The 21545-nt window shown below is 39.0% G+C and overlaps 1 protein-coding gene across 1 annotated transcript in view; it reads left to right on the top strand.

Annotated features, from left to right (window-relative positions):
• Positions 1-2697: 2697 nt before the first annotated feature.
• The window catches only part of TPPP (tubulin polymerization promoting protein), a gene marked incomplete at its 3' end in the record, with an annotated part of 56958 nt that continues 38110 nt past the window's right edge, over positions 2698-21545 (top strand). Inside the window, exon 1 of the mRNA XM_081996558.1 lies at positions 2698-3401. Within this exon, the coding sequence (XP_081852684.1) occupies positions 3091-3401 (311 nt within the window). The 5' untranslated portion in view covers positions 2698-3090. The remainder of the gene's footprint in view (positions 3402-21545) is intronic.

The following is a 21545-nucleotide window of genomic DNA, read 5'->3' on the forward strand; positions in this document are numbered from 1 at the left end:
CTGAAAGTAAGTTAAAAATATTTTCTGTAGATATAGTGATCATATTTTAGCAGGGCCTGTTGCAATAGGACAAGGGTTAATGTTTTTAAACTAAAAGAGGGTAGATTTAGACTAGATGTAAGGAAGACATTTTTTGCTATGATGGTGGTGAAACACTGGCACAGGTTGCCCAGAGAGGTGGTAGATGCCCCATCCCTGGAGATGTTCAACGTCAGGTTGGAGTGGGCTCTGAGCAACCTGATCTAGTTGAAGATGTTCCTGCTCTTTGCAGGGGTTTGGACTAGAATGACCTTTAAAGGTCCCTTCCAATCCAAACTATTCTATGATTCTAGATCAAAGACAGTACAAGACAGTATGGACAAAAAAAAAAAAAAAGTAGTAATTTAAAAAATCGCACAATTCAGAAAATCAGAACCCTTCCAGGTATGGGTTTCAGGTCATGATTTGAAATCACTAGCTGCTTTTAAAAACATGTTTCTACTGTGCTGTGCAAAGTTGAGTTATGGTTATGGGCAACATGGGATTAGGTAAAGTTGGTCAACAAGGCACTGACACTGGCTAAAGAAATATTTCATTCAGGAGATACTTAAAAGTGTAGGCATGTGGTTATTCTTTCAAATTTCAGATGAGACAGAGTGGCACAGGCATTTTCTTCCTTGTAGTTTGTAAACTGGGCAGTTGTTGTATCTTTCAAGGAGATTCACACTGAGTATAGCTGCTTGACAGAATTGCTAAGAGGGGCCTATCCCTGAAAATGTCTTGGAAGGTTTATTTGGTACAAGATAAAAGTGCAAAATTATATGAGCTGTACATACCTTACTATAGCAGATCTTCACCTTCTTTTGTCTGTTACTTGCTTATGGAGGTAACTTTGGCTTTTAGTATCCTATATAGACATTAAAATACAGACTTTAGTCTTTGCTGATGTGTACTCTCTTTCCCTAGCCCAGTTAGTGTTAGCTTGGAAAATTTCTGGTTCTAGTTTCCAGCTGCAGTGGATTTGAAATGGTGCAAGCTTGGAAGAGACTTCGGCTTTTGGAATTCAGACTTCCTCGAAGACGGAGGTAGATCGTAGATCTTCATGATATGATTTTTAATGTAATTCTCTTTTGCATAGATTGTGTCAGCAGCGTTTTTGTTTTCTTTTTACATTCTCTCACCATTGTTTTGGTAGCAAAAGAATAGTATAACCTGATGAATCAGGCAGTTTAAATTGATCTAGACACTATTTTAGTAAAAATGTATGCAGCTGTAATATTTGTAGTAGCTAATTTACAGTGGGTGCTTATTGTTTTGGAGTTTTGGTGTTGGGAGACATTCAGAAAAGATTATTGAGGTAAAATTGCTGTGCTTTGGAGAGCAGACAGAGCACGAAGGAAACAGAAATGGGTTACATTAAATCAGTTACATTTTTAACTTTTTAATGAACATTACATTTTCAAACTTTTTCTCCCCCGTGCTTTTGTTTTTATTTCATAGGTGCACATATAACTCTCAGGTTACAGTCAGTAAATTCCTGTCATATTAATTTTAATTTAGCATTTTGATTTGCTGGCCAAAACTTGTGCTGACAGTGTAAACAGAACAGAAGGATCCCCAGGCTTAAGATATAACAAGGTTTTTACACATTTACTTGAATGCTTTCAAGTAGTGCTTTGGCCATGCTGCATTTGCTCAAGTGTAAAGGGCAAAGGTCCTTTTAGTATAGTTTTTAATAAAATGTTGTTTCTAATCATGAAGCTTAACAATAACTGCTGCATAGCAGGTAGTTTTGGTTACTTCTCTTGCAGCGTGCGGGAAAGGGTATGCCTTGGTTGCTCAATTGACAGCAGTTAAGCAATATCAGAAGAGGCAAAATTTTAGAATTGTTTCCATTGCTGAGGAGTTTGTATTGAAGTACAGTATATAAGCCAGAAGAACTTTCTATCTGATGCAGAAATAAAACCTTATCTAGAAATACATACCAATCTTTGCATATGTTAGTCACATACCATGTACAGCTGTGACTGTAGAAGAATGGACGAGGTAAGTATGGTGGGCTTTCCAGCCCTTATCAAGTATTTGCCAAACTTCTGATACCTGAAGTGCCTCTTTATGGGTTAAAATTTGTCACAGCACCACAGATGTGAGTCTGGGCAACAGTCTGCATGTAGCTGTTGGGACAGGCACACAGTGTACTCTATCCCTAGGCTTTTCAGTGCCTCTTACTTCTGCCAAACTAAGAGTGGACGAGCAGAAGGCAAAAGCTTCTATGGCATGCTTCTGGCATGTTAGGGTTTTTTCTTTATGAAGACACCTGAAAATAACTTCAGTGTTTGTTGCTCAGTATAAAGTTTCTTTTAAAAAGCAAATCTATCCTACATGAACATAAGGTAATCTGAAAGTTGCTTTCTGCAGTAATGACATTCCTTCTCAGTTCCCCTGCATCATGGATGTGTTCATTCCAAATGCATTCCACAGCTATAGTTCTTTGGGCATAAACTTGAGGAATGAATGATTTTGTTAACAAGAGAGACTTGTCTAACCATTTCTGAAGCTTCCTTACTTGTTAACCCTTACATTATATAACATAAGGGTTATAACGTTAATATTTTTGCTACACTTTCAAAATATTTCATTTTTCAATAATAATTAAAAAGCCACAGTCCAGAAAATAAAGGGCTGTTTATTTTTACTTCAGAAATAAAGGTAGTAGTAATGCCTACGATGTAAAGGGCATACTTTTATTCAAATCAGTAGAGTGACTGTGGTGATTGCCAATTAAAAACAAAAAAAGAAACAAACACTAAATGTTTTTTTGTTGACTGATGTAATGATGGTGAAATTATGTTTGTGCCCTATTTTGGAATGTTCTTTCCCTGACTTTTTGTTTTTTTTTTTTTTTAATATGCTAGAAATTTTTTCTAGATGGGTAGGGGATTACATAGTTCTATATATATAGACTGATGGTGGAGGGCACTGAGTTCTTGCTAACTTTATAGACCACTTATTCTTCATACACTGTGACACGGACTGTAGCATGTAGCTTAACAGAAAGTAAACTAGTGTAAATTAATGTAATGAGTTTACCCTCCTCTTCTTTGTAGCACAATGGCTGACAATAAAGCGAAGTCGACCAAACCTGTGAATAAGACTCCTCCAAAGTCTCCTTCAGATCCAGCAAAGGACCGAGCAGCAAAACGATTATCCTACGACTCAAACAGCTCCCATGAGGGAGCTATGGCAGGAGAAATAAGTGCTCTGGAAGAGGCCTTTAGAAAATTTGCCATTCATGGTGATACAAGAGCCACAGGAAAAGAAATGCATGGGAAGAACTGGTCAAAGCTATGTAAGGACTGTCATGTGATAGATGGGAAGAACGTGACAATCACAGATGTTGACATTGTCTTCAGTAAAATCAAGTAAGTTCCTTTCTGCCATCATTTCCTTGTCTTCCCAACATGTTTTGTAGATACCATCTAAACTTATCTTCTGTTGCTTACAGATGTTGTGAGGCACTGTATGTGTTTGTCACAATCAATCTCTTCCTTGTTCCTTTATGAAACTGTGTTGCTTTGTCTGAAGATACAGCTTTCAGCTTCTCTCCTGCTATCTTAAACTGACTTCAGTGTCACAGGTGTTATGCTGTACAAAGAGGCTATGATGTGATCAGGACAAATGCAGGCTATTCCAAGAAACATTTTTTTTTTGACTGCAGTAAGTGATGTGAATGTTTTCTGAAGGATATCTGAATGAAGTCAGGATGTAGTTTTACATCTTGGCAAAACTCAGCCTCAGAGGACTGAGGCTAAGGCGGGATATGTACTAAAAGCCATTATTCTTAACAGCAGTCCTGAAGTCCAGCACAACACCTACTCAAGTTTAAAGTGTAGGGCTACACCAAACTGATGGTGGATTTTTGATGCAGAGCCATGGCTGTGATTAATTGGTTAGAATGATCTCAGTGGTCCTAGCTTATTCTTGTGAGCAGACTGGAGCTCTAGTGAAACTTTCTTCCCAGATTGAAAACCTAACCAGGTTTGATCCAGAAACTCGTCAAATCCAAGGGAAGACATTCAACTGTTCTGGCATATTCTGTGTGAAGTCCCCTCCCCCAATTTTTTTTGTTCTCACTTTATGTGTAGAATTGGATCGTTTTCACCTTCCCCTTCCCCCTGGTATCTGGTCTGATAGCCTTGACTTTTCTGCTTTTCATTACCACAGTAACTGTTTACACACCTCATTGTGTTGAGGGACATGCTTTAAGGAAGGTCCCTTAATTGTACTTGTAGCTTGTAGGAACATTTATTTGGCTTGTGCTCTCAACTACTGTGGTGTAATGCTGGGGAGGACATGCAAACAGAGTTGCTTGCAGGGATAGTTGGGAAAACTTGCTACAAGCACTGACCCTTAGGGTATATCAAAGCACAGAAAGAGAGGAAAAGGCCCTTGATCTTGAAAGGCTGTCCAGTGTAACATGTACAGTTAGAATGACATTACTTATTCGTTCCTTTCCTTGTTTCTTTTCTCCTTGGGGATCTTATATAGGCAATTGAAAACACTATATATGCGCACTCCAACCCTCTTTTTCTTGTATCAGTCCACTTTCTCTTTGAGTCCCTACTTGTATTTTTTGGAAGTTGTGTTGCCAGAGTTAGGTATATTACCAGTGAACTAGCTTATTTGAAATGGATGTTTAGGCTGTAGGGTTGTTTTTTTCTTTCGTGATCTATGATAGACAATGCTGGGTTTTTTTGGTTGGTTTGGTTTTTTTCCAATTTTTCTTTGGCTTTCATTGACTTAAATTTCTCTGTGTCTATCATCACAGGAAATAATAAATCTTAGTGCTACTTTCTCATGTCAGCATTTGGACAAGTTAGTGATAGGATAATGCCATGATATGGCATAAACAATTGTGCAACATAAGCTGATACGAAGATGTATCAGTTTTGGTGCCTGCTGGGGTAAAAGGAATCCAGTCCTGTTCTGCAGGAATGAGTTGTGAGGTGGTGGGGACCTGAGGCTCAAAGTGAATGCCAGCATATCCCCTTGCAGTTGTTCAGCAGTCTCAGCTCAGCTTGGGGGTTCTTGTTTCTGCCCCTGTGGGGAGGTGCCTGTTCAGCATTTTCTCAGACCTTTCTCCTGTGACCACTGTGAAGTGTTGTAATTTCTCTTGGAGGAAGCATGCCATCTTTTCATCTATCTAGTACTTAATAGTTTAGAAGATAACTGCATCGAATGCAAAAGCATTTTTATCTTGATAGTTTATTAATTACTTGCACATTCCTCACCGGTACATGTAACATGTATTTTACATATTCTCTTTTAAAATTATTTTCTTTTTAATATTGCTTAATATTAATGCAGATGGGGAAACTTAAAATAGCTGAGATTTGCAATCTTTATTAGGAAGGTCTGTTTTTTTCATGTGCATGCTTTCAGTAGGTATACTTCCACATTGTCTTAAGTGTTCGGGGATTTTTTTACATTTTGAGAGCATACGTCAGCAATTCTTTTTAGTCTAGATCACATTTATTTCACATATAGTATTTTAAGTTTTAACAAGGGAAGATTTAATGGCTGTAGATACTCAAGTGTTAGTAATATGCTGTATAGGAGGCTTATGCATAGGCTGAGTGTACAGGGTTTCTTGAGCATGTTCAGACAACTGCTTTTACTTGTTTTTCTCTTTTGCTTCACATTTAACCTTAAGCTAAAGAATAATGACAGATTTGGTGATGCATCAAAACAGGCATACTTGCAAAATAAACTCTTACTGATTTCCATTTTACAGGCAGCATTTTCCCAGTGGAGCACTAAGATTTTTTGACAACCCAAGTTTTTCCCCATTTGTGTTCAATGAAAAACATTAAACGCTATCAAAGAATCTCTAGCTCCACAGAAAGTGCAAAGTACTGCTTCCATGCCTCAATAAGAGTTGTGCTTATGGGTATCGAAAGGTCTGTACTTCACTGTTGTTTTTACGATCTTCAGCTAGACTATATGTCACAAGATGGACTTTATCCTGGGATTCTTATGGTCAACCATAGTCATTCAGTGAGATGGGTCTGGTGAGTCTTGTTGGCTGTTGTAGTCTGGCCAGGGAACATGCCCAGAGATAAGAAGAGATGTTTGTCATACTCAAGTACAATTGCCATCTAGCATTGTGGTAGAACTTCCAAACAGGTTTTCTGTTGGGTCTGTTACTGGGAAGTCACCATGTTTAGCACAGTGTTTTCTAGCCAGCTATACTTATTGTGTATAACAATGGCACATGTTGTTCAAACACTAGAAAATAGTTAATCTAGTAGAATTGTTCCTTGGATTTATGATTTACTATGTCTGTGTATAAAGCCCATGTTTGTCATCTTGCTAACTTTCCCAGGCTTCATTCATTGTTCTGCTACAGATACTGGCAAAATAGGTAGGAACTATGGGTTGCTGACAGTCAGGTTAAAGTAAGAGGGAAATTAGTAACAGATGTGTTTACCTAAGAGCTACTGAAAAATACTGTTTTATTGACCGATTGGTAGCTTTCTCTGCTGAGGAGAGATTTTATCAGTTCAGTCCCGAGAAGTAATGAACATTTTTTGTAGACTCAACACCCTCTCTCCCCACCTTCGCCAAACCAGGTAAACAAAACTTCTGAAAGTTTTGAATAGTTTGTGATACTACTTCAAAGCTGGGACTATGTATCTGCCTTTCAGAGATTAGTTCATTTAAGTTTAAGTTTATGTTGTTATAAAGGTCGAGGAAGTTCTGAACCTTTGTTACAAATAAGAAAATAAGTGTAGAATGCTGTTTTCCTTCTGCATGAGAATGTTAGGTCAGACCGAAGTGTAATTTGTCTATTTATCTTGCATAAAAGGTCCACTAAAGGCCCTCATGTTAGCACAACATTTGTATGTACTTTAGCATAAGAAGAAGGAATGGTCTAATGCAAAGAATGCACAGTAGTAGACATGAAAGAAGAATTGCTAGAATTGCATTGTTTGAAAAGAAAAGATGTAAATTGGGTGATTCCCCCCTACCCCACCCTCCCCCAGTATTTTTGTTTTACAGTATTTTGTGAGCTCTTAAGGGTCTCTCAAATCCTTCCACTGTGGTGGATTGTAATATAAGTTATTGTGTGTTAAAAATTGTTTCAATAGATGTCTTTCTGACTTTTTTTTACTTTTCTATTTTAAAACTTTCTGTTGTCACTCAGAAAATACAAGAAATAAAGTAGCAATGAATTTTGCAATGGAATTACTTGAAGTGAAAAGCCAAGGCCCACTTGTAAGAGTAGCCACGTGTATGAATATTTGTAAGTTGCATCCCTAGAGATCAGAGAAAAACTGCTTACATTTATGCCAAATATTTTGATTGCATTAATACAGTTGGGAAAGACTGCTGTTTCTACAACAAGTAGAAAAGTAATTTTTTTTTTTTTTTGGTTATAAAAGCATACAATGAAGACATTTCATACGTTATTGTTACCTTTCTATGCTTGTTGCACCTGGAAAAGCAAAAGAAATTGTAAAAAGTCAATTACAAAGTTTTACAATATCTTATGGGATGAAATCTATTAAAAATGCAGCAAAACCAAGAAAAGTGTACATAACTGTAAATGCAATTATGTAGTAAGTTTTCATTACTGTATTTTATAGTCTCAGTCAAAACTTGAGATGTTGAACTCTTTTCTTCGTAGGTTCATTGGACTGCATACAACAGTAATGCTATGGTTGCAGTTTTCATTTCAAAGCTAGCTCCTTGCTTAAAGTTAAAAATCTCTTCTGCTAATTGGTATCGTGATAACTTTTTCTCTTTAAATGGCAGAAACGAAGCAATTACTTCTCTGAAAAAACTGCTCATATAATTGTTTGGGGAAAAAAAAACAACTCAGCCTGAAAATACTTTGCAGGAAGTAATTTTTTTTAACTGGTCTCTAAATTCACTGCCATACTTGAAGGCAAGGATAAAACACAATCATATTCTATGAGAATGAAAGTTTTCATAAATTACTGTATGTGAAATTTTCATGACAGGAGCAAAAATAGTATTTCACCATTTTTGTAATGATAACAACTTCAATTTCCCTGTAGCTCAGGCTTCTGCTAAAATGTAGGCGTTTAGTATAAATATAGTAATATTAGATAATTCCAAGCATTCATTTTTCACATACTCTCTGAACTTTGATACCTTTCTTTAATATTTTGCGAATTAAGAGTCGTAATGCAATCTGGATCTACTGAATTTAGAGACATACAACCTGCAGACATACAATAGCATTTGAAAATGGATGGTTTTTCATGAGAATGGGAATTCCATGGGTATCTTTTTAGTAGCTGAAACAATTGCCTGCCTTCTTGGAAATTTTCCTCATTAACTGACTGTTTCTTTTTTGTTACTCTTCCAGAGTTGCAAAAGTTTGTAGGCTGTGTGTCTTGTATTGTGCTTGCAGTGTGCAAACGTGGGTTTAGTGAATCTTGTTGCCTTGGAAAAGCAAGCTCATCGGTGACACAGGAGAAGGGCACATAAGTGTTCTGTATTTGGTATGAAAAGCAACATGTGGCTGCATTCTTCTTAATCCAGCAAGATAGTGAGACACAACAGCCTAAGAACTTCAGGGGTTTTGTATTAAAGAAAGCAGAATACCCAAGAAGAATAGATGTTACTGATCTCTGACCAGCGTTCTGGCATGTTGCCTTAGGAACTTAAATTTCTTTGTTTATTGGGGTCAACAACTGCTCTGAGAAATTTGATATGTTAGCTATGCTATACACACACTCCACTTGTTGTATGTAGTTAATATGGTAATAGTAATAGCCCTGATATAAATACCTCTGCTCTTATTTTAGAGGTGTTACCATTCAGCACTGCAAGAATATGGTTTAAGCACTGCCATAAAACTGCTAATTCTATGACATTATTAGATAGAAAAATAAAAATATTTCTGTTTACACTGGCATGTTACTATGGTTGCAGGCAGGCCTCAGTGACGTCATGCCTTGGATCCATTGTGAGCATTTATTTAGGTAGTTGTCTCCATGGAAACATTTGTTTGTTTTGATGTTACTATGTGTTAAATTTTAAACAAATTTTTGTGGTTCTATACTGGATTGTTATTGAAGACTAGTTAATCTACAGAAGCTGTGTAAATATACCTTACTCCCCGCCCTCTAAAATATTTTTGGTAAAAGATCAAGTGAAAGCATAATTGTCCTCTCAAATTCCATTAATAGTTTCTTATGTTGCTTTGACATGTTTTCTTGTTGCTCGGGAAGCCATGTGTTCTAAAGTCCAGAAAACTCTCCTCCATCTTTTTGAGAAAGCAAGGTTTTGTTCCCATGGAGAATCTTCACAACACACTTTATTGTGCCCTGACTTTTGAGCAGTCACACCCATACTCTATCCTTAGTACCTCTTGCACAGTCAGCTCTTTAGCCTAGTTCCCACAGTCTGGATCAGTCAGGTCCCTGCAGGAGTGCTTCCACCTGAGACCAGCTGGGTCTTAATTCAGCAGTAGTTCACCATTGCTGCAAGACTGTGGAAGAATTAAAATGGATAATGTTTGCTCTAAGCAGCTGGCAAGATAACTCTTGGCAAGAATAAGTACATGCTTTCCCCCTTTGTCAACTATAATTGTTGTCTTGCCTTTTGTATTGAACAATTATGACGCTTCTTGCTGCCTTAAATATATTTGAAAGACAAATATATTTGTCAAAGTAGTACTTTGACACCTGCACTCATTCAAAACAAGTATCTCTCCATGAGTTTTCTCTGAAGTAATTTGTATTTAACAGAGATTTTACTGAAGCCTCTCTTAATTTTTTAAAATATGTAAATAGGTATGAAGTGGTCTTTACATATAAATGAAGAACATAGTAGTTGTAAGTTGTGTTTTACTTCCCTACTGGAGAGATTCTTTTAACAGTGACATAGAATCTGATTTATGTAATCCTACTTTATGCATGAAGTAGGCATAACAGTTAACTTGTGTACTTTAATATGTCTGCATCAGGAAATAAGTTTTAAGTGGATATAGAATGGTATGCAGAGCATAATCTGTGCTAATAAATCTCTCCCAGGCAAATTGTGAGGTAGTGCAGTTGTAGATAGAAATATAGGTAAGTTACAACAGGAAGTGTTCTTTACCACATCATCTACACTTTACTTTAACTGAAATTAAGATCCAATTCCATTTCTTGTCCAAGAAGCCAAATGTAATACTGCTTTTTGCACTTTATCCTTAAAAGGCTTTTTATTTAAATTACCCTTTAAAGGATTTTTTTATAAAAAGCAAAGCAACTCTTCTCTCCTTCTGCCAAGAGGCATAAATTCTAAAGTAAAACAGTGATCGCTTATGAAAAGAAAGATGGATTTAGATTCACTTGCTCTTATACAGGCATGTTTTGTGCATGTAAAATGCATAAATTCTGTACCTCTAATAATCTATGCTGACTATGATTTTTAGAAAAGCCTTTTTGTGTGAGTAGACATCACATTGAAACACCCACCACTGTATCTATAGGTTTTATTTCCCAGCTGATACAGATTGCTGCATGTTATCATACACAGTACTATATAGTAGCTTGCTTGTTATTTGCTACACTTTGGGGCATATGCAGCTTGTGGACTGTAAGAACTTCTACTAATTTCGTGTAGAAGTAGGGCTCTGGTATGAGATCTTGTCTTGTGGGTTTTTAGAGGGTTTTTAGCCTTTTATTTTTTGCAAGTCAGCCTAATTCCATTATACTGCACCATAATTTAAAATGACCTGTTTTTAATTTATAAAAGCTATGTGAAATCAGTGTTAGTTACAAAATTACCTCACTTTACTGATTAACAAGGAAGTATTTACTAGACTGTTAAACATCAATGTAGACTTTGTCTCTCATTGTCCATGGATTGAAGTAGATGATGATTAAGATGTTAAGGATGAGGCAGCCATCGCTGCAGCAACCAGGTGACTATGAAGTTTAAGCCCCTGGGAGAAGTGAGCAATATGAACAACAGAATTGCAAACCTGGACTTCAGAAGGGCAGATCTTGGCCTGTTCAGTTTCCCACAGAAAATTGCCCTGAAGGGCAAAGGGGCCCGGGAGAGCTGGTTGATCTTCAAGACAGCTTCCTCAGAGCACAAGAACGGTCCATTCCATGTGCCGGGAGTGAAGCAAGCATGGCAACAGGCCAGCGTGGATGAACGTGGAGCTTCTGACTGAGCTCAAACGCAAAAATGAAGTACATGGGAGGTGGAAGCGGGGCGGGGCTATGTGGGAGGAATACAGCCCATGCATGAAGGAAGAGAGTGAGGAAAGGCAAAGTTCAGCTGGAGTTGAGACTAGCGAGGGAGGTGAATGACAACAGGAGAGGTTTCTGTAAGTACGCTGGTAGGAAAAGTGTGGGCTGACTGCTTGGTGTGGCAGGGGACCTAGTGGCAAGGGATGTGGAAAAGGCAGAGGTAGTCAATGCCTTTTTCTGCCTCCCTTTTCAAGTGGTAGGGCTGGCCCTTGGGGTTCCCAGGTCCCCGAGCCTGCTAGCAGAGTCTGTGGGAGTGAAGCAGTACCCCGAGTAAAGGAAGACAGAGTTAGGAATCACTTGAGCTAATTAGACATACACGAGTCCATGGGACCAGGTAGGATGCATGCAAGGGTGCTGAAGGAGCTGGGTGATGTCGTTGCAAAGCTGCTCCCTACCATCTTCAAGAGGCCCTGGCATCTGGGGAGGGTTCCCAGTGACTGGAAAAAGGGAACAACACCACACACATCCTCAAGAAGGGCAAGAAGGAGGATCCAGGTAACTACAGGCCAGTCAGCATAACCTCAGTCCCTGTGGCGGCTGTGAAGCAAATCCTCTTGGAAGCTCTTTCTCGACATGCCAAGGACAAGAAGGTGATTTGGAGCAGCCAGTGTGGATTTGCCAAGGGCAGGTCACGCCTGACTGACCTTATTGCTTTCTAGGATGAAATGACTGGCGCTGTGGGCAAAGGGGCATACCTTGATTATGGCAAGGCCTTGGCCCCAGTCACATCATCCCCAAATTGGCGAGGTATGGGCTGGATGGCGGGTCGACGGTCTAGGAAGCGGCTCTGGAGGTTGTGTGGGACAGCCAGCTGAACGCGAGTCAGCAGCGAGCGAATCGTGGCAGCACGGAAGGGGTAGCCGCATCCTGGGCTGCACGAGTGGCTGTGTAGCCAGCAGGTCCGGGGAGGGGATCCTTCTCTTCTGTTTGGCGCTTGTGAGTCTGTGCCTGGAGTGCTGTGCCCAGCGTGGGGCTCCCCTGTGCAAGAAAGCCATCGATACGCTGGAACAAGCGCAGCGCAGGGCCACAAGATGGTTGGGGGCTGGTTACAGTACATGATGTCTGTGGCAGGGGGCAAAAAAAAAAAGTTTATTTATGTTCCTGTATAGAGAATAGAAATTAACTTGCTGTTCTCAGGTTAAGAGCAGAAATTTTGTAGGAACAAAGTGCGTGTGTGTGTCTATGTATGTACGTTGTTTGACTCCTAAAATAAGGATGTGAGCTAGAAATCACCCATCCCGTAAAGAAGATTACTATACCATAATGTTGTAATTAAGCTACATTTAATCTGCCTGTGTGTATAAAGGTACTGGAAGAATTAAGATGTGGTCCACTTAGGATGTGATGCTGTTAAATGGAAGCATGCTGCATTTGATACAGTTTTTCATCTTCCTTCCACTATTTCAAAAAATAACCCAAAAAACCAAAAACCAGTGGCTTGACTTAGGAAAGCCAAGTTCTTGTGTTCTTCCCATTATCTAGAAGTTTAAGAGAAGTTATTTTTCAACTGATTCAGAACAAATCTCATTAAACACAGGTTGCAACATTAAGTTGAAGAAGGATCCACCAGCACGTCAGCTTAACCCCCGCCCCGAGTCTGCCCTATCTTCGCTATTCCCCGTCTTCACCACCAGCAGAAACATAAACCTCTTCCTCAGTGAAGTGTTGGCACATTGTTTTCAACTTTGTGGAAGGCCGTGTTAATCAGGCCAGCAGATCCCATGATTTGTAGTTGTGTGGAGTCTTGAAATGCTTGGGAGCTGGAGTCTGGGGCTACTGTTACAGAGGAGGAAAAGAAAGGGTCGCTTGTAAAGTGACCCTGAAGGCTGGGCACTGCATGGTCTGGTCTTGATGAAGTTAGATCTGGGCCCAGCAGCTTTAACTTACTAATTTGAAATTGTTCATGCGAGTGATGTCACGTGCAAGGCACTTTCTTAATGTATTTTGCTCTCTCTCTAGCCACACAACTAGCTGGTGAGAAGTTTTAGGGTTAGGACTTGCAGTGCTAAAACACCCAAGCGATGCTACTGGAAACCACTCCTTTGAAAGGCATCACCCTGATTAATTAAAATGGTGTTTCTACTTTGTGGCTGTTACTGAGTTAGTGGTTGTTTTGAAGAGCAGCATTGTATCCTGAATAGCCAGCACCAATTTTTGCAGCTCTCCCGTCTGAGTGTTAATATTGTTGATTTAGTTTAGCATCTCACCTCAGTGAGGTGAGAAAAGATGATCGTTTTTAAAAACAATTAAAAAAATAAAGGTAGTGGGGAGTAATGCTCACAGTCTGCCATTTTGTTGGGTACTGTTTGCCTCCAATACTTTGTTTGATCCACTGGGTACTAAAAAGACATAGTACTTAAGACAGGAAGGGAATGTTTCTGTACTATCTGGACATTTGTAATTCAGGCAAAACAACCCAGAAAACCTTACTGCGGTGTTTTGCATCAAGCCAGTAAGTTTCTGCTTAAGCTGTGGAACTGTTTTAATTTAAACCAGAATCTTTGTCAGTGATGGTGAGCAGTGGAAAATACCTTCAGGCAAGTTGTTTCAGCAGAGGCAGGAGTCCGTTGCAAAATGCATTGCATTTCACGTCTGTTTGGAATGTATGATATTCCTCAAGTCCAGTGACTTTTCTTGCTGTGTTTACTTCCCAGTATTGGTTCTGGAGATCCTTTTTGGGAATGGTGCCATGTTCTGTGCAAAGCCGCACGGCGCACAGGTAACGAGAACTTGCCACGGGCTGTGCCAGCTGCAGAAATGGAAGCAATGCAGCTACAACCGCGTGGTGCTGCCCTGATCTGGTTGTCCAGCCCATAGCATTGTGCCAGGTGAATGCTCCAGCCTTCTTGGCCTTAGCTTGGTGTTTTCAACTGTGTGCTTTGTAAGATGGATGGTAATGAGTGCTGACAGAAGATGAAGAACGCAACTTTAGCAGCCCTGATTTGTCTTCCTTCTTCTTTGCCTCAACTTTGTTCTGGAAGGAAGAGTCCTGAAAGTGCGCGGAATCTTTTAGTCTTACACTGTTACCATATTTTTCCTTTTTTTTTTTTTTTTTTTTTTTTTTTTTTGGTGATTATCACAGAAGCTTCATATGATGCTTAGAAAAGGAATGAGTGGCCCTTCAGCAGACATTAATGTACAGGATTTTAAAGGGAAGGATAAGCCACCATCATCTGGTGAGAAGGAGTTACTACTAGAGACCTGATCATCTCTTTGTCTCTGCTGATACAGCAGAGCATTGTACCACTTAGTGCCATTTGTGATCATGGGCACCAGCAGCTGCAGAAGAGTGGTGTTCTTTGGCACCAGGCTGTGACTCTCATGACACAACAGCACTTGCTTCATTGCCCAGATGTCTTGGGTCTTTATTCTGCGGTCTTCAGTTGCAAATATTGTTCAAAAAAAGAAAGTAAGCTAATGAGAGAGCAGTTGTTTTGCTGTCAGTGGCTGTATTTTTTAATTGTATGTAAAAGATGCAACTGATAGCTTTTACGTCCTCATAAAAGTGTATACAAGGATAAGTTGTTTTTCTTTCAGCTAAGAACAGATATACAGTGATACTGTAACATAATAGTACTTCATTACACCACAACTGAAAAATCAGTATGAGAAAAGAGATTAGGTCTGTGCTTATTGTTTGGAATCTAACCCAATTATACAGATCTCCAGATATACTCATTGTAGTTCCCAGTGCAGTACCAATTAACCCTGGATTTATCTGCTTCGTGATACGCGAGGTGTGCGTTCCTCAGTGTGGGGTGGTGTTTGTTAAGCTTCTGAATGGAACTGACAGTGCTGAGAATGGAAAGTTTATCTGACCTAGAGCAATGTGGGAGTTATACAAGAGTCTACTGACGAGAGGATCATAAGTGAGAGGGTAGGCAGCTCTTGCTCATTGTCATGTGCAGTCTGTATTTCACAAAAAGGTGGTATTCACTTTTGCAAGAATAAGGCTCTGTGGTATGGGATAGATGAAAAATGGTGACTGCACTGTTTACCGTCATGTCCAATCACTTCCCTGTGTGGAAGTGCTGCACGCCAAGCTAGTTTGTGGCACTGGGGGACCATAATGAACCCTATTTTGATACTTCTTATGCTCAGTCTTTCTGTGTCTCAATTTGAAACGGGTAGTAACCTTTCTTCCAAATTTAAGCTATTTATATTTTCTTCCTGTGACGGATGCTGTATGGAAACAGATGCCGGGAGCACTTGTAATCCAAGTGGAGATCCATGTGCTTTTGTGGGTAAAACAGAAAGTGTCATACTATTTTCATTTGGCGTGCTGTCAACAGAAGGTTTCGCAGGTTTGTGAGCAGTATGCATTTATTAGTGTTTACAGCTCTACAAGAGGGTGTCTAGGGAGAAGGTTTCAGGTGGGTTTTTTTGGTGGTGTTTTGTTGTGGTTTTAGGTTTTTTTAGCAAAAGAAATGAACAGGTGAGTTGGTATTCTTAAAAGAGCCTATAGATAGACAAAGGAAGAAAAAAGGAGTACTTTAGATAAAAAAATGTAAGACCCTATAAATGCCAAAGTACTTCATAAGTTGAGGGATCGGTTTCAAATACAAGAAGACAATAACCGAAAGTCCCAAAAGGTAGCTATGATGAAAGAAAATGTATACCGTGTATGGTACCTGAAAGCCGCTTTATTAGGTGATATTCTTGTGTATATCCAAAAATAAAGAATTTTAATACTTTTCAAGCATTCTGTTGGAAGTAGATGTCAGATGAAAATGGTGGTGAATTGTCTGTGATTTGAGTTTAGGACTTTTATTTATGCTAATAATTAAAGATAATGAGTGGTGTGAATGCAAATCTGAGAGTTATGACTCTAATGTGATTAAATGTTTTTCTGTTCCCAGTAAGTCCTGGTACTGGTTTAAAATGAACAGTGAAGAGTATTCAGTTTAGTAATTCCTTGAGAGGACCAATACATTTGCCATGTGTTCCAGCACCTCATCCTTTATTAAGATAGCACAAATAGCATGATTGGTTTTCTAAGCTTTTATAGTAAAAATAAATAGAAATTATTTCCTTACTTTTACAGAAAAGCTGGAACTGTGGTTTCCTCATCCAGACAGGTTGCTTTTCTTTCATCACCTCACCTCAAATGAGAGTAATGGGAGGGCTTCACATTATCCCAAAGTGGATGGCATAGCTGGGAAAGCTGTTGAACTAGAATGTGCAGAACTAGCTTGATCTTCTTTTTTGTCAAACAACAGACTGTGGCCTATTGAGTCTCCTGTAACCAGATGAAGAAAGCTATAGAAAGGATACTGAGCAGTCAATTAAAGAAGCTGTTTGGTTTTCCTCCTGCTGATGAGATGAACTCTGCTTGCTGATTTAACAGTCTGGAACTTCAGTCAACATTGGCCATTTTGAATAGTTTGCCTGATTTTTAGTAATTCCTTTTCTTATTTGATCCTGTGTTCTGTGAGCAACAATATAGTATCTCATGCATGCTTGGGAGATTGTTCCTTTTTTTCCCCTTTTAGATGCTACGTTGTGCCACCCAGTCATTGGCTTCCTTAAGTTCTAGTTCTACATCTTTAAGTACTAATCTGTGAAAGGCCTAGCCCAGATGGACAGTGAAGTGACAACCACATGAAGTAAACAGTAAAGGTATGTAAGAGCTATCAGACATAAGGGCTATCCATAGAGAACTGGATTTCTTTAATGTTAGGGATACTAGCTTCATGTTATCTGCCATGACATTTGTACATTTTGGAAGTGTTTCAACTCCATTTGTCAAAGCCTTGAGATAAGGAAGATGACAAGATGTACTTTCTGGAGACAGTTATCCAAATAACTTATGCCAAGTGTTGATTAGATTCCTGTATGTGCTTGCTACAAGTGTAATCTCTTAATCTTGGAAGAAGTCATTTGCTGAACAGCACAGCTTCTCCAACATACATGGTGATTTTTAAAAGTAGTAGTATTGACTTACCTCTCAACAGCGTTGTTAATTGTCATATGCTGTTTAAGAAAATGAAGCACATAAAGTGTGCCTAATTTGCATGTGCTCAGAAGAATTCTGGCTAACATTTCTGCTTGTCATCTTCTTTGAGCTATATTTGAAAATCTGTTGGGCTTTTTGGAGCTTTGAAGAGTGAGAGAATTTGACTTCTGATGCCTCTAAAGGGGTGGACACCCTACCTCTGCTGCAGGGTAGAAAGGCACAAAGACATACTAGTTTTTGTAGATGTGGTCTCACAGGGCTTTGTTGACTTATGTAGATGTAGGATAAAGTGCAGCGCGTAGGACTTGCTTTGATTATGTTCTACCCTATCTGACTTTGTTTAGTAATTGAAGCAAAGCATTGGCCTGAACCAGTTGCTGTTCTCCTACTGGTTTTGCTATCCTTACTGTGAGAAGTTAACTCAACTATAAATACACGCATCAAGTACTTTAGCTAGTTTTAAATTAACTACTAGTATAAACATACCTAATACAGAAGTTTTGTGATAAAAAACTAGCATGTAACCCTGCAAAATGTTTGTCTGTTGCTTGTTATGGGGTGTTTCCACAGTAGACCTGCACAGGCTGGTATATGCTGTGCAGCACATAGAGCCTGACAGTGTATATGTACGTGGCATTGACTTAATATATTGTTTTTATGAACAGTAATCTACCCTAAAGGCAGTGCTAGTGGATTGTGAGAGACCAGATGTTGAATTAGCTCCCATGGAAATTCATCAGCAGTCCTCTTTCAGAAGATTTTTATACTGCCAGTAAATGGGTATATAAGAATCTGGTAGATCTGACATATGCACTGGAATAAGAGTACAGAATTCTAATAATGATTGCACCATTAACTGGCCACAATTTAGAAAACTTACCCTCCTGCAACAAACATTGTGGGAATGGGTATTACTACATTGAGTATCCTTCTTGCACCAAAATACCGTATTGTCAGCAAATGACAGTTTGGAGCAATACTTCACTTCCTTGATTCCGCTGGTAAAATCAGTGGCTTTGAAGAGAATGTCAGCTTCAAAGTTGAGATAGTAGTTCAGGAAAAAAGAATGTGAAGCCTTATTTTCTGAATGTAAGTGACTAGATATTGCTAATGTAAGAATGTAATAATTCCTGTTTGGAAATGAAACGGAAAGTGCCCTTTGTACAAAGCAAAAGTCAAGAGGGCAGTACATGTTTAGCAGCTTATATTTGAAAGCTGGAGAGTGTGACCAGACAGAATGAAAAAGAGGTGCATTGAAAGGAAGTTTGTATTCCTCTTTAAGAAGGTTTCTGATGTCTGGTATGGCTTGTTACGTTGTGAGGGTTTTTTTGGGGAAGGAGAAGCTTCTAAGGTATTTTGAGCTTCTTAAATGCTATTGACTACTCAGTGGTATCTGATCACAGCAACGTTGTTGAATCACACTCATCTAAGGACAGCTTCAGTTTCATCCTGGCATGCAGCTGGGTCCTGTGCCCTGACAGATTTTGCCACAGATTGAGACAGGCTAAATTTGGCAGAAATTTCCCCTAATAGTTCAGTAACCCTAGCTGCTTCCTTAGTTCAGTCACTGAAGTTATGTTAGACATCTCCAAAACTGTCAGAATGTTTCTCAACACTGGCACGATACCTTTCTTCAGTAGCTGCTGATCTAAATAAGTCACAGATTTCCAAAAGAATGTACACTTGTTCTTTCTTAGTCTCCTCTCTGCTTTCACAATTCATTCCAACATCTTGGAGGCTTCCCAATTGTTCCTTGTCATTTTGGTTCATGATGATCATGTCTGCAAGACAGAAAACTATGTGGGTAAACCTCTGTGTATTGTAAACTTTTGGGCCTTTTAAATACAGCTAGTGCTTTGAATTGAAGTAAGTGTGATGTAAATGAGAGAATATCTGTATTCTGGTGCTGTCATAATTTTCTGCATTTCTTTTGGATTGGTTTCAGATGCACATGAGTCAGCACTGTAAAGACTGGTAAACAAACCTTTAATCCAGGGGAGGACATAGATTCCCACAGAGTATTTGGTCGCTGTCTGTTTATAGCTTTCACAAAGTGACAAGACGTCATTGGCATGGGCTGTTTGCAAATTTTGTGGTACAGCTGAGACTTCTATTAGTAAAACATGTTTCCCTCTTTGGACACAGAGGGAGGATCAATCTCTCTTGCCTGGAGGAGGACTGCCTCAGAATCGAAGTGGCTTATTTCTGAAGTTGGATGTAGCTTCATTGTAACTACTTGTTTGGCAGATTTTCTCTGGTAGATTTATCTTAGGATTTTTAATTGTAGCTTGGGATTTTTATCAGGAAATGGATAGAACTCTATCGTTTGCAAACCCTCTATTTTTTTTCCTCTTCAATCTCTGCTTTGCCTACATTGAATTGTTTAGGTCTCAGAGCTCAAGGGCTAGCACTTACCGCTTGCGAGGTATATTGTGCTTCCTGCAGATGTTCCTTGTTATGATTAGTAAGGGAATCTTCATTCATTGATGGTTGCCTTGTCAATTACTGCAACTTTGGGATGGGAAGTGCATGGAGACGGCTCTTGAGGTATACAAAATAAGTAAGTAGGCAGATGCATTAGTTATTTTTTCCCAAAGCTATGCAAAGGTACAAGATATGGTAAGAAGAAATAGTAGAGACATAGCAGAGGAACTTATTAAAGAATATTCTCTGCCTTGGCAATAGCACATATATGGAATGGCCTTTAGACTTGTGGATCTGTAGAAGAAATGAGGCACCACCTTGCTCGTATGTAAGTGTTCTATAGCTTTTGCTGCTGTATAATTTAGCCTGAAGACTTCCCATCTGCCTTGACAGCTACCCCTAGCCCCAATTCTCTTTCTGCAGGAAAGAGAAATTTGCTACCAGAGAAATTAATAAGAAGGGAAAGAGTCCAGAACTGGTACTTGACTAGAAGGCATGGATAACAGAAAAGCAAGTATTTTCCTCTCCATGTATATTTCTATGGCACACATGAGCAGTCAAGATTTGAGACAGCTACAACTGTTAGCAGAACATGAGCCTTTTCATAGAATCATAGAATAGTTTGGGTTGGAAGGGACCTTTAAAAGTCATCTAGTCCAACCACCCCACAATGACCAGAGACATCTTCAACTAGATCAGGTTGCTCAGAGCCTCGTCCAACCTGACCTTGAGTGTTTCCAGGCATGGGGCATCTACTACCTCTCTGGGCAACCTGTGCCAGTGTTTCACCACCCTCATTGCGAAAAATGTTCAGCTTCTACATGAAAAGTCTTGCTCTTTCCAGTAGTTAGAAACTGCTCATCGCGCTGTACATTCTCATGGAGGTTATTTCAGTGCCTGTCTGGAAATTATATTGATGCTTGAGTGAGCAGAGAAAAGTAACATCTGTAGTAGATGCATGCATCCTTCTTTATGGTAATGTTGTAACAGAGATTTTTCCAATAATGTAGGAAATTTGTGAAGTCAGAGCACTCAAAGCCCGATTAGCTTCTTTGGATCCCTATAAAAAATTAAAGCATTGTGCTTAAATAAGGATCTTGTTGCCATGACAATTGTCTTACATTTATCCTTTGGTCTGAATGGAAGCTGCCTTGGTTTATGGTTCTTTATGGTTTTGATTTGCTGGGTTTTTGCAGCATCAGCTCACTGAAAAATGTTGGCCTGTTTGTTTTTGTTGAGCTGTTTTTCATTATGCTTCAGTTTCAGGTTAACTTGAAAGCATTTTATTATGTGCCATGAGAAGAATTAAATGTTTTTGATGTTCCTCTATTCATTCGTTGTGCTAAGGACATATCAAAACTATTGCAAAAGATGAGCAGAGGAAAACTGTGCTCTTGATGTAGAATTTGTCTTTTGACATTTTCTTGAACACTCCACCTTAGGGAATTAATTTTCAACATGATTTCTGAGTGGATTACATTTTTGCATATGCGGTTTTCAAAACTACCGTGTACACCAATTAAAACTCTGTTACTTAAAGAACCTTCATTTACATGCATAGTGTTCTAGATGACTTGTATATAATCTGAAGTAGAAAGCATGGTATCTGACAAATAAGAACAAGGGCAAAATTAGAGATATTTCTGAGAACTTGGATTTGGTACCTGGAGTACCTTGGTGTATAGTTTGTTTTGAAATGTGAAGAAGATCTTAAAAATGCAAGACTGGACATTTTTAAAAACAATTCTTCCGATACTTCTTTAAGTTTAGCTTACTTCCTAATTTTTCATATCAGCAAGAATTAGCTTGGACTCAAAGATTTACTGTTTTTGTTTCCCATCTCCTGGAGGCTTTTTTTTTCTCCCCATTTTTTTCTCAAATGATAGGAAAATACTTTTTCCACA

This window comes from Phaethon aethereus (genome assembly GCF_964289735.1).
Source record: "Phaethon aethereus genome assembly, chromosome: 2".
Taxonomy (NCBI): Eukaryota; Metazoa; Chordata; class Aves; order Phaethontiformes; family Phaethontidae; genus Phaethon; species Phaethon aethereus.